This window comes from Episyrphus balteatus, chromosome 1, assembly GCF_945859705.1.
Source record: "Episyrphus balteatus chromosome 1, idEpiBalt1.1, whole genome shotgun sequence".
In the NCBI taxonomy this organism is placed as follows: domain Eukaryota; kingdom Metazoa; phylum Arthropoda; class Insecta; order Diptera; family Syrphidae; genus Episyrphus; species Episyrphus balteatus.
The window spans coordinates 163,102,534-163,116,367 of record NC_079134.1 but is presented as its reverse complement, the minus strand read 5'-3'; the positions used below and the strand labels follow the sequence as shown (position 1 = coordinate 163,116,367).

Here is a 13,834-nt window from a genome sequence, read left to right as displayed (position 1 = left end):
CATCTTTTTTTTTTAATAAAAAGACTTTGGATAACCTTTATATTAGCTAAATATTTGGTAGAAAAAAAAATTGTTCAAATTGGGTAAGGACTTCCGCACATGCCTTTTGAAATTTGTCGAAATATGGCAAAATTCCTATTTTTACGAATTTTTTTTAATGGTTTAGACTATTTGGTAAATTATTATTTTTTTACCAAATTTGGAGTAACAATGAAGTTGACACAATCAGTGAATGATATGAACTCGTTAAAGATTTGAAAATATGTTGGTCAAGAACGATTTGACTATGTATCATTCTCCTCGTCGCACAGTGGTGCTTTGTGGCGTCAAAAATCATTTACACGGCCATTTCTTGACGAAAAGTCATGAAATTTGAGACACTGAAGCATATTAGTATGAGAAATACGAAAAATCTTCCAACTTTTAGTTTTTCAAAATGGTGGTTCCAAAATGGCGGACAGAATAAGCGTTTAGAGAATTTTCTTTTACAAAACTGAATACAAGCTAGAAATTTAGCTAAATTGATGTCAAAAAGATGTTCGCTCTTGGATTTTTTTAGAACTGTTCATATTCAATGAAAAACAAAATTAAAAAAATCTAAAACAAAGACCAAAACGTACCAAAGTAGTAAAAACACTTTTATAACAAAAGTATTAAAAAACACTTTTATACCCTTTTTATGCTATTTCTTGGATTTTTTGATTAAATTAGCACATTTTTACATCTTTCATATTTATTTTCATAAAAACATAGTTACATCTTTCATATTTATGTTCACTATGATTTTATGAAAATAAATAGGAAATATGTAAAAAATGTGCTAATTTAATCAAAAAATCCAAGCAATAGCATAAAAAGGGTATAAAAGTGTTTTTTACTACTTTGGTACGTTTTGGTCTTTGTTTTAAATTTAAAAAATTTTTTTTTTCATTGAATATGAACTAATCGCATTCACTGATTGTTTCAATTTCATTGTTACTCCAAATTTGGTAAAAATAATAATTTACCAAACAGTCTAAACCATTAAAAAAAATTCGTAAAAATAAGAATTTTGCCATATTTTGACAAATTTCAAAACGCATGTGCTACCGGAAGTCCTTACCCAATTTGAACAATTTTTTTTTTCTATCTAATATTTAGCTAATATAAAGGTTGTCCAAAGTTATTTTATTAAAAAAAAAAAGATGTTAGGGTGTTTAAATTTTTTTTGTAAAAATACCATTTTTTTTAATATTTTTTCAAGCTTTAGAGCCGATGCGCGGATTGAAGATATTAACCGATTTTGATTATTTTTTAACCCCTTCTGAGTCTTCACCATTCACAACTTTTCCGCGCTATTACGATTTGAAATTCGAAAAAAAACCTAAAAACGACCCGCCTTAATACTTAAGGAACTTATTATAAACAACTTAAACAATAAGAGCTGGCATTGATCAATAGGCTTTTTGATACGATAAAAATGTCTCATAGGACAAAAAATGACCCATGGAACAATAAAAGTCCCATGGAACAAAAAATGTCATGTAACTCATGGGACCAAAAAATGGCAACAATGTTCTAAGGGAAATATTTCAAGCACCAAAAAAAATTCCTTAAGGGGTAATAACACCTTGTAAACCACGAAATCGAGCGTCATTTTCATCGCCGTATAAAACAAAGAAGAAATATTATTTTCTTTTGGTGTTTGTTTAGTTTAATTAAGTATATTAATAGGTAACAGAATAGGCTAATGTTAAATTTTTTAATGATGTGAAATTTTTTAAATGGCGGTGTAGTTCAGGATGATAGTAAAATTCTGTGCTCCTATCGGGCGACCAACTAACTCCTACAGTTTTTAATCGATTGGGCTGAAATTTTGTGCGGAGCTTAAAAATACTATTCTCTAGTGAAGTACGTAGGATTTTTTTGAAATATTAAAATTTAACGATTTTATGGTCTTTTTTTAACGAATTTTGTTTTTGGAATGAAATAATTTTTTCAAACTAATGCCATTTCTTTAAAAATTAATATTTCAAAAAAATCCTACGTACTTCACTAGAAAATAGTATTTTTAAGCTCCGCATAAAATTTCAGCCCAATCGGTTAAAAACTGTAGGAGTTAGTTGGTCGCCCGATGGGAGCACAGGATTTTACTATCATCCTGAACTACACCGCCATTTAAAAAATTTCACATCATTAAAAAATTTAACATTAGCCTATTCTGTTACCTATTAATATACTTAATTAAACTAAACAAAAACCAAAAGAAAATAATATTTCTTCTTTGTTTTATACGCTGATGAATATGACGCTCGATTTCATGGTTTACAAGGTGTTATACCCCTTAAAACAAGAAATTTACTATGAGACAAAAAATGTCACATGACTCTCATGCGACAAAAAATGGCGAAATTTCCCAAACGCAAAATCTTCCAAGACTCTTATCTTTCATGCCACAAAAAATCGTCAATCGTTTATCAGTTGATTAAATTTCCTGAAAAAATTGTACTTCAAATTAAAAATTGACATTTGTGTTAGTTATTAAACCGAAATTTTACAATATAATTTTGATATTTTTACTCTGGTTATGGGAAATTTTTCACTCACAAAAGTGAAACTGCACATTTAAATGATTTATCTATTTATTTAAACAAAAAAATGTGAAAATTGAATAAAGTCCATTTTGAAAAGCCGGTTCCCCTTTCCATGCAATAAATTTTTGTGTAAGCCCTTTTTACTGATATATGAGTAACAATTGGTAAGGGGCAACTGAATTAGCATTCTCTTTCCTGTTTTAAAAACTTGACTACACGAATATATCTTCAGATGGGTCTTCAAAAAAAACAAAAAAAAAAGGAAAAAACAAAGACATAATGGGTTTTTCTGAAAAAAAAACTCCAATATTAAATAAATAGGCACATCAATTGCGCGTGTAAGCAAAGTAAAAGATTTACATATTTCTCATTGCGTTGATACTTTATTTTGGTTTTGCTTTCGTTTCAAAATTTTGATTTGTCTTCAAATAAATAATTTAGTGCCGAAACGAATAAATTAAGCCGAACGGGTAGAAAGCAGATGTACTTGAAAAAACACGAAATGAAAAAAAAAATATATCTACCACTTGAAGGACATCTCAAAGACATCTTTCTGTTTCTCCCTTTTCTTCAGTTCCAAAATAAAAATATATAAAAATTTTCTAAAAAACATTTGAATCAAATGTTGTTGAGACATGTTACAAGGAATCAGCAAAAATTTCAAACTCCTAATGTTTTCAGAGCATAATAAATGGAATTGAATCGAACAGGCCGCTAAATCTAGGAAGACACTGCCGCCATCCAGGAAAACAACCTTCAGTTTTTTGGGCACATTCCTTTTTGGAATATGAATCTTTTGCTGATGGTTTTGATTTGAATTGGTTTCGATGGTGGAGAGAAATGTTGTTGTTGGTCCTTATTTCGTTGGAAGTGATGGATGCTGGTAGGATACTACCACAATGACGACGGACGACCGTGTCGTGTCATTCTCCATCTCCATTTCCATCATGAAAGGGAAACCAAAATATTTATGTACATTTTTATGAGCGAGCCCTTTAAATAAATGATTTGTTTGCGAAATAAATTCGTGCGGTTTCTTTGGTTTATTTTTGTGGGTTTTCTTTTTTTTTTTCGGGGAATCGAATTGAGGAATGGATAGTGAAAGCTATATAATGTATAGATGCATGTGTACGAATTTATATGAGAAGAGGAAGAGAGCGTGACATAGGCTCGAGTTCGTTATTTTTTTTAACTGAACTGATTTTTTTTTTGTTTTTGTTTTTTTTTATTCATTTTGACTTGAAATCATTTTTGAAACAGTACTCGACAGGAGAGAGGATATCGCGATGAAAAACACTTTAATAGAAATGTTCTGCAGTAGTTTTGTTTTAGATGGTTATAGTAGTTTCAAAGGGATAAAAGGCTGAAAGCTGTTGTGATTGATGGATATAGACTCAGTTGAAAAACCAAATATTATTTTGGGTAGAAAATTATAAGAGATATTCTTTTTTTTTAGTGGAAAAACGTGGACTACTTATTAAAATTATGATGCAATCAAAACAGTGAATTTATGTACAGAATTGATGGACATTTTCAGGGGTTAGAGGTAGAGGGAAAATTTAGTAAGACAAAAACTTTCAAAATGTTTTCTAAAAAAAAAATACTTGTAGGTACACCATTTTGAAAAAATCACTAATTCATTCATGCATTTGAAAAAAAAAATTAGATTTTCAAAAAAAAATTATATTTTTAAAATTTTCTCTCAGTTTTTAAACTAAAATTACGAAATCACCCTAATACAAATACTAATACAAATCTGTTCTATGGAAGGTACTGTTAAAATGGTTCAAAATATATTTTTTTTATTTGAAAAGTATTGAAAAGATTTTTTTAACAAAATCGTTAGAAGCGTTTTTAGCAAAATATTTTTTTCTACATGGCAAATCGTTGAAAATTATCTTAAAGAAAATTTTAATTTCCCTTCTATTGAATAATTTAACCCTTAACTACCAATTTTGAATCAAATGGATTTAGTGGTTTGGGCTGTAACTCGAGATAGAGACAGACGACAGATAGACAGAATTTCAGGGCCAACATTTTCCCATTTTCTATCATTGCAATGCCATGCTGTCTTATGAGCTCGAATTCGATTTTTCGTATCAATTGTAAACTTGAATATTGTGCCACAATTTGCAAAAAAAAAAATTACCAAAATCGGACATGTTTTTTGAGGAGTTCGTAAAATTGCTCCGTTTTGCATCTTCATAGACTCGAACATCATTGAATCACAATAACGCTATCTAGTAAATGTCTGTATAACGAACTTCCACTTTGTGATGTTTAAACGTTATATGTTAAGTTTAAGTTTTTCTATAGAAACAAATATTACGTATACACCACAGTGACCCATCTCAAAAACGTTTCTCGATTATTATTTTTCAATAGATTTCAGAAAGTGTCAATCATGCTATTGAAGAATTATGCTTTTGGAATGATCAGTAATTAAGAAGATTCAAATAAATAATAAGAATTTTAAGGTGCACTCTATGTGTTTCATTGTAAAGGACGATTTGGTGAATAATCTTTTATAATCTGTAATTGTTTTTTTTTTTTTTTGTTTGTTTGTAGTTCTTTAATACCCTTTTGACGTGATAACAACTTATAAATCGAACAACCATGGCAGCCACCACAAAAAAGTAGCGTAATTTTCTCCCGTTTCACTCTCGCACTTTCGCAGTGCGGCAAAAATTTCAATTCAAAATTAAAAATAAACTATTATAAATACAAAAATCTTCTATAGCTTATTTGAAAGATAATAACCTAAAGTTAAAAAATACATTTGAAGGATTTTAAAAGATTCCATCTTTTAATAGGGTAAATAGGGGTAAAACAAAATTTCAAAAAATTTGCCTATTTTCTAAACGCGACAATGTAAAGAGTTGAATTTTTTTTAATCAATAGATAAATTTATTGCAAGACAGACAATGGCATTGAAAAAATTCTAAAAAATTTCAAAACCAAGCTATTAATGGTTTTCTAAAACTAAAACATGAGATAGACCTTTGACAAAGTAGTGATTATAGGTAGGAAATTTTTTTTTTTTTGACAATTTGAAAAAACGTCATTCGAAAGATAATAAAAAAAAGTAAGGGGTTTGATGAATTTTTTGTAGCATTCAAAAAATTTTAAGCTTATAAAACATGAAGTCTATGACTGTGCGCATACATGTGAAAAAAATTGGTATTTCAAAATGGTTTTTGACCAAATAACGGGAAAAACAAGTTTTTTTGTTCCAAGTTTTTTTTTACCTTTTTTAACCGTTTTTTTATTTGTATCTTTTTTTCTTCAACAGATAAATAAATGAAATTTATATTGTAGATAGATAATAGACACAATTTTGAGATAACGGTAAAATAAAGTTTTATTATTCAACAGGTTCTATCTTTTGATCTTAAGCAAATACAAATTTGATTTAACTTTATTGATCCTAATGATGTTACCTTTCATTTGGTATATCACACATAACTGTACATTCACTACAAGCTACACAATATTAAATTAAAAAAACTTGCGAAATACCTCAAAACACCTGTGGAGATCTGTTGATCATGAACAGCCACCAGTGTGGGAAGTACCGTAATCTCAGTTTGGAATTTCGACATTGTTGGCTTTAAAAAATGTTAACTTTTTTTCTAGGCATCGCAGAAATAAGATTGAAAAGTCATATGAAAGATCAAATTATAAGCTTTTACATGATATACAATTTTTTATAGGTTGTCTAAAAAAAATTGATTCAATAGCGTGAGAACATAAAATTATATGTTTTTTTAGCTTTTTTTGATGAAAATTGATCGAGTTCAAAAAATTCTAGCTCTTTTTGTAGATGCCTAATAGACATGATCGATATATATATTATATACAATAAGCTTTCAGGTGGTATAACATTTATTATAGGTTGTAATATCAAAAAAATTAATTAAATAAAGCACACAACCTGTTTTGTTATCACGTAAAATCATCGTCCGTAAACCGACAACCTCTTTTTTTACCTAAGACTTTCGACTAAAAAATCTAATCAACCTAATTAGATTTCACTCACCTCATTTGTGTTCCACCGATGTCGTTGAGAAGGAAAACTATCGGCACGTGGCAAACTCTCAAGATTGTCAGGGAGTTTGATTGGTTCACCGTCTGCAAAAAAATAATTAAAATAATTCAATTTAATAAAGTTAACAATTTGAATAAATTAATATTGAATAATGAATTTTAAAACATGTTGTAGAATTAAATAAAAAGTTAACAAATTTAAGTCATTAAAATAAAACAGTCAGTTTTTTTTTTTTATTTTCATACAACACACTCAAACTGATAGTATTTTGTAGAAAAATGGCAAAAATCACAAATGATTTAATAAATATAATTTTTAAACTAAACATTTTGAAAAATAGGTAAAAAACTTTATTTTAACTTCCTTTCTTCTATTTAAACTTAACGTATCTGGCTATCACAAGACCATGAAGATGAACACTTTTTTTAGTCTTTCTTCATTTTGACAGATGTTCATTGAATGATTTATTTGGTCCTTTGTTGTCCTGTTCAATTGATAACAATCAAAATGGCAACAGTGCAACAGAAATTTGTCTAATTTCTTGGCAGTCCAGCTAAATGCCAACTTTTTTTGTTTTTCTTTTAAAAGAAAACAAATAAAAAGTATTATGTACGAAATTAGGCAGAAGCAAGTCGTCGTCTTGTTTTTTTTCTTGTTCTTGAGTTTTTTTTTATTTTTGTCTTATTTTGTTTGGCAAGTTTTATTTTTTTTTTTTTTATTTTTACTTAGTTTTGTTTATTGTTGCATTTATAGTGACCGGAAAAAATAAAGGAAATACATTTTAGTATATCCTCGGATATAAAACCTTTACTGTCGTTAAAAACACAAACAAACACTGCTAAACAAATATCCTAGTAATGTCTTTCTCACTGTTTTTTTTTTATTTTTTTTTTTTTTTTTTGAAAATGTGAGATAGCGGAAAATTATTACTGAATTTGTAGCCGGGACTTGTAGTTTAGAGGTAGTTTGGCACAAATCACGACCGGACTCGGTAACCGGCATAAGAGTATACCTACCTGGGCTATTAGTGTCGCTTTGTACTTAAAGGTGCTGCCATTGCCATGGGAGGGTTGAGAGTAATTAATCTCGAAGCAATTTCACACTGAGTGCGTAAATTTGTTACAACTTTGCAATGGCTTTCATGTTTTTTTTTTCTTTGGCAGTCGAGTTGTGTAGTTTGTGAAGTAAAGTGCAGACTACAAAAAAAAAAAACAAATAAAGAACAAAACTAAAACTATGTCGAGAAGAATTGAAGCTCTTGAGATTTAAAGGAAACCGTTTTTGTTTATGATTAAAAAAAATGAACTCAACTTTTGATCAAACAAAACAATAATATGTCAGGATTCTTCTGTGGTCAGAAGGTAAAGGTCCCAAATAACAAATTTCAAAGTTTTATCCCTTTAATTCTTGCAAGAATTTAGTACTTTAAGATGTTAACTTTATATTTTTGACCCTTAACATATGTACATATACAACATGGAGGGTTGTTGAAATTTTTCTTGAAAATACTAAAAAAATTGACTCTTTAATTTTTTTAACATTTGCATAATATCGAAGAAACGGTTCGTAGAATTGAGTTGAAACTACAGTATATTTTTGGGTTTATTTGACTTTTTAGTTATATAGTACAGGTAAAATAGTACATAAAATCAAGAAATCAAAAAAAAATAATTGTTACACTCATGAAACTTGGCAAAAAGTTTGCTTTTGGGATAAGAACCAAGTAAAAAAAAAGTCTTTAAAAAAAAGTTGGGTGGAAGGGTGTTTTTTCGCGGACAAGAGGGAGGGGGTGAAGGTCAAAAACATACTGAAAAAAATTGTTTGTCGAATATCATCATATGACCCATGTTTTCAAGGTAGTTTTTGATGCTGGTTCTAATGACATAAAAATAAAGTCAATACGATTGCTCTAAAAGCGTAAAACGTGTAAGAACTTATCTATAAATGTTTAATTTGCCATTGAAACCATGAATAAAATGAATCATTGGCTTTTTGGGACCAATTGCAGATTTTACTGTCTCTTCGAAAAAAACACCCTTTCACCCTTTCAAAATTTTTTTTATGAAAACTCTTTATTCTTGCTTTCTATCCCAAAATCAATGTTTTTACAAAATTTCATTAGGGTGACCCATCATTTTTATTTTCACTCAAAAAAAAAACACCCTAATAACCATGATATTTCTATAGACACTTTATATTCTTGTTTCTTATCTTAAAAGTAACATAATTATAAAAAAAAAAAAAAATTGCTAAATTTCAATAGGGTACCACTAATATTACTCTAGTAATACACACTTTTTCAAATATACCCATATTTTCTTTACTTCTAAAAAAAACACCCTTTCACATAAAAAAAATTATAGACTTACATTATTCGTAATTCCCATAGGAAAGAGAACATATTTAATGAATTTCGTAAGGGAACCATTTATACCATTGATTTTAACGGACTTATCGGGGATTTTTCCCTATTTCCCAAAAAATCATCCTTTAACCTAAAATATTTGTATAGACTTTTTGGGTTCTTGGTTTCTGTTATAAATGAAACATTTTACCAATTTTCATTGGTGTAATAATTTTTTCCTAGTTTTTGTGGTACTAATTCCGAATTTCATCATTTCTTAAAAAAAAAACACCCTTTCACTGAAGATAATTTTGTACACTTTTAGATTCTTAATTCTTATACGAACCAAAACATTTACACCAAGTTTTAAAAATTAATAAAATTTAAGTCAGCTGTTATGATACCCATTGTATATATATTTCCATAGTACTATCATGAAGTAAAACGATCCTAGGAACTCTAGTGGTGACTTGAAAAAGCAGAATTTGTATGAAAAAACCACACTGAGCGCCACCTCAAAAAAGTGGCGACATCAACTAATACTAAATTCGACTTCATGATAGTACTATAGAAATATATATACAATGATGATACCTTCCCCACACACAACTTAAACCATAAAAAAAAACACCCTTTCACCAAAAATAATTTTAAGAACTTTATGAATCCTTTGTCCCTGCTTTATCTAAAACCTTCATCCCGAATTTTATTAGTGTAGCATGTTTTTCATATGGGTTTCGGTTATATTTTACTTGTTGCAGTCAAAAAACAAGCACCCTTGTTTTTAATCGGCAATAACTTTTCTTAGAGCAATGTATTTAGCAATGAATTTATTTTTATGTCATTGGATTCAGCACCAAAAAATACCTTGAAAACATGTGTCATATGATGTTATTTGACAAACAATTTTTTTCAGTATGTTTTTGACCTTCACCCCCTCCAAGTTGCCAAGTTTCATGAGTGTAACAATTTTTTTTTTTATTTCTTGTTTGTACGAATGCTTAACTTGATATATAGTACCTACATACATCGCAAGTAAAAATAGATTTTTGAAACTTGTTTTGGCTGTGATTGTACCTTTTTAAAACGATTTTTATGCAAACATAATTTTTTAGCTCCATAGCTTGATTGCTTGCTTACAAAAATTAGCTTTCAAAATAAAAAAAGGTTCAACGTTTTTGAAAATTTTGGCCATTACATAATGGCGTTTGCGTGTAGTTTTAGTGCTGTTTTTATAACAAAAAAAAAAAAAACTAATTGAGCTTCAAAATTGAGGTTTGCACCAAAACTTTTGATTTGAAAACCATCAATTACTTGCAAAAAATTTAAAAAACTAATTTTGTAAACTTTAATACATTGGTACAGCAAACTTTAAATTGAAATAAAAAATTATAAATACGATAATTAACAAATTAGCTAAAACTAAGTACAATTTAATAAAATAATGTTTGATTCCGCGACAAAATGTCCGCCAAAGTAAAGGACTTGTAACAATGCCTTTTGAAAACATGTACAATTTGATAAACGTTTAATAACATAAACAAAAAGAATGCGTAACTTTTAGCGTTTGTTTCAAAATCGAAACAATATTTAATTTAGTTTAAGTTTTTTTTTTCTCAAACATGATCATCGATATATATATTCGTAAGGAATGTTTTGACGTTTAGCCTCAAGTATTAAAAAAAAAGTATATAAATATCGATAAATTATGAACACATTTCCTTTCCATATTGATGATGATATTTCAAACATTCTCATGAATAACATTTCAAGCCTTCTGTTTTAACATTTTTTTTAGAATTTTTGATAAATAGGTTTTTAACGATGACAATTTTCCCCCAGAAATACAAAAAAAAAAAAGAAAAACTTGTTTCGTTCTGATTCATTTTCATATAAGCAGTCATTTATCACTTCGAAGAGAAAATCTTCAAAATGACTGAGAAAAAAAAAGAAAAGAAAAACAAACAGGTGGAGATACTTCAACTTTTGATTTGCATATTTTTTTCTCGTTTCTTTTTTATTTTTTTTTTTGAAAGAATCAACTGTTACACCAGTTGACACACCCTAAATTCAACAAACGGTAGCAGCAACTCTTTTTTTGAAACATAATCCCTTTAAAAACCACTTGCAATCCTTTTGAATCCTTTAACCAAACATTACCTTAAACCTTCTTTTCTTTTTTTTTTTGGTATCCCGGCTTGGGCCCGGGAGCAACGAGGATATCCTACACGAAAATACTAGAATAGCAAAGAAGAAGAAAAACGGAATAATAATAATAAATACCCACATTTAGGCAAATTATACGTTTCACAAGACATTCGTTAGAATTCTCTTCCTCTCTCTCTCTAAGTACTAATAGTCTTTGAGGCCTCAGGGCGGCAACAAGGTATCGTCGTCATCGGTCGTCCTGCTAGATGTCTGTCCACTTTCCAAATGGTAATTCTATGTGTGTGTCCTTCTTGGGAAAAATTCATCGCATGAGTAAGTATAGTGTGCTCTCTTGAGTACTCCAAAAACTCAAGCTAGCAAAGTGAGGAACGAAAAAGGATATTAATAAAAATTCGTCGTTTATTGTACTTTTTTTTTTTTTTTCTTGTACCTTCCGAATTGCATATCCTTTGGGGTCGTCTCTCTCTCTCTCCAAAAAGGATATATTCTTTTTCTTAGGATTTGCTTCAACAAATAACATTTACCGGACGGACAAAAAGAAATCATTTACGGAAAAAGAAGTCAGTTTGTTGAATGAGTCCGATAATTTCAATTCTTCGTTCATTTTTTTTTTTTGTGTTTTTTTTTTTTGTATCTCCCTTCATATTCTTGGGTGACTACTGGAGACCACCGAAGAGAGTGAGAGAGGTTCTTAGAGCCCTTGTCTTTGGATATAAATGGACTTGGACTTATACCTATAGTATAGTATTCTTTTGGACGATCCGCTCTCTGTCGTTATTCATAAATAATTTATTCCAGGTGGAAATTCATTAATCTCTTTTATTGTGCCGACTGGACAAGCTGCCGTTCTTCGCCGCGTCTATATATACCCAACCATAACTCTCCAAAACTGTGTGTATTGTATTATACAAAACTCTGCATGCCACCCATTTTCGGCATGACAGACGAGTAACGTTTTATGTCATTTGAGGACCTTTCATAATTTTTGTGTGTTGAACTGGTTTAAAAATATGTGAGGGGACAAAACGGAACAACCAACGGACGACATTCCTATGATATTATTCTTTTCCTAAATATTTTGTTGAGGTCTTTCTTTTTGGTGGAATTTGTTTTTTTTTTTTTTTTTTGATTTATTTATTTTATTTTATTTTGCCTTTTTTTTAATTGTTTAAAAATATATATTTTTGGTCTGTTGAATGAATTTATTATTTTTTTTTTTTTTTTTGTTAGAGGCACTTAAAAGGATTGCTTTTGGATTAAATTGAATAATATTATTTTTTTTTTTAAGGTTTGTAGTTGGGGAGAAAAGCCTATTTATAGAAATGCTAATTTTGTTCAACTGATTTTTTTTCGTCAAGGCTGAAATAAAAAACTCTCGTTCTATTTTAAAAGAAGTTTTGCACTTTTCATGAATATTAAGAAATCATAAAGATTGTATAAAAACATTGTTTTTAATTCTTGGAGAAGCTTTATCTATTTAAAAATTGTTAAATGGAATGGATAAAAAATTGGAAAAAATTAAAAGTAAGGCAAAAAAATTATAAACAAGAACAAAGTTCTTTAGTATCGTAGTGATTTGAAACAAGATGAAACGAAAAAGCGACACGAAAAGTCAATTGATCATAACTTTTTTTAATAGATAGATGAATGAATGAAATTTATACAGTAAGAAAGGTAATTTAATAAATTATGATTGTGCAAAATTTCAATTAATTTCATATTCAAAATTCTGAGATAACGGTGAAAAGATGTTCCTTTTCTAAACACGTTATATCTTTTGATCTAGAGCACATAACAAATTTATTTAACTATAATACGCATGCTGATAATATTACCTTTCCTTTAATATATCACAAATAACGATACGTGCTCTACAAGTTATATAATCTTTAATTTAAAAAAAAACTTGAAAAATACCTCAAAACAATTGAATCGTTTATTTTCAAAACATGATAAGTCCACTTTTTTTCAAAATTCGTTTTTTTAACTGAATATGTTCTTGGGGGATAACCACACCTGGCTTCAAAATATGAAGCATCTACTCAGTCTATATCCGATTTTACAGCTACGCGAAATATTTTTTTAGTATCAAAAACAGAATAAGTGCCGGACTTATCATCTTTTGAAAATAAACAACAGCTACTTTTTGTGTAAATGGTATATTAGATTAATGGCTGAAAATCTTAAGTTTAAAACTACTTTAAAGTTAAATAAGCAGTCCGGACATTGGTATTTTATTCTCAAATACAATTGTTTGATAGATTGGAGCTAAAAGCAAAATTGAATTTAAATTTAAAAACTAATTTCACATCCGTTTATTTTCAAAGTATGATAAGTCCAAAAGCGTTTTTATTTTTTATCTTTTGAGCTACCGATCCAAAAATTAAAAACGAAACGGTATTTTGTAGCTAGGCAAGAGTTCTACAGAATATATTTTTTATAAATTTTTCTACGCATATGAAAAGAAAATAGAACGTTTTTTTCTTCTCCTGAAAAATTTAAAATCATGGACTTATCATGTTTTGCAAATAAATGATTCAATTGTGAAGGTTTGTTGTCGATGACCAGCTATCAGTAGAGGAAGTACCGTTATCTCAGTTTGAAATTTCGATATGGTTGGCTTTAAAAAATTCTTACTTTTTTTGTAGGCATGGTAGAAATATGATTGACGCGTCATATAAAAGGTGAAATAATAATGAT

The 13,834-nt window shown here is 28.9% G+C and overlaps 1 protein-coding gene across 8 annotated transcripts in view; it reads right to left on the bottom strand.

The window, feature by feature from the left end:
• Positions 1 to 13,834, bottom strand: part of LOC129907492 (uncharacterized) — a 134,332-nt gene that overhangs the window by 33,364 nt on the left and 87,134 nt on the right. For all 8 annotated transcript variants that reach the window (XM_055983757.1, XM_055983755.1, XM_055983759.1 and 5 more), the window contains one exon: positions 6,613 to 6,704. In XM_055983757.1, the coding sequence (XP_055839732.1) occupies positions 6,613 to 6,704 (92 nt within the window). The remainder of the gene's footprint in view (positions 1 to 6,612; positions 6,705 to 13,834) is intronic.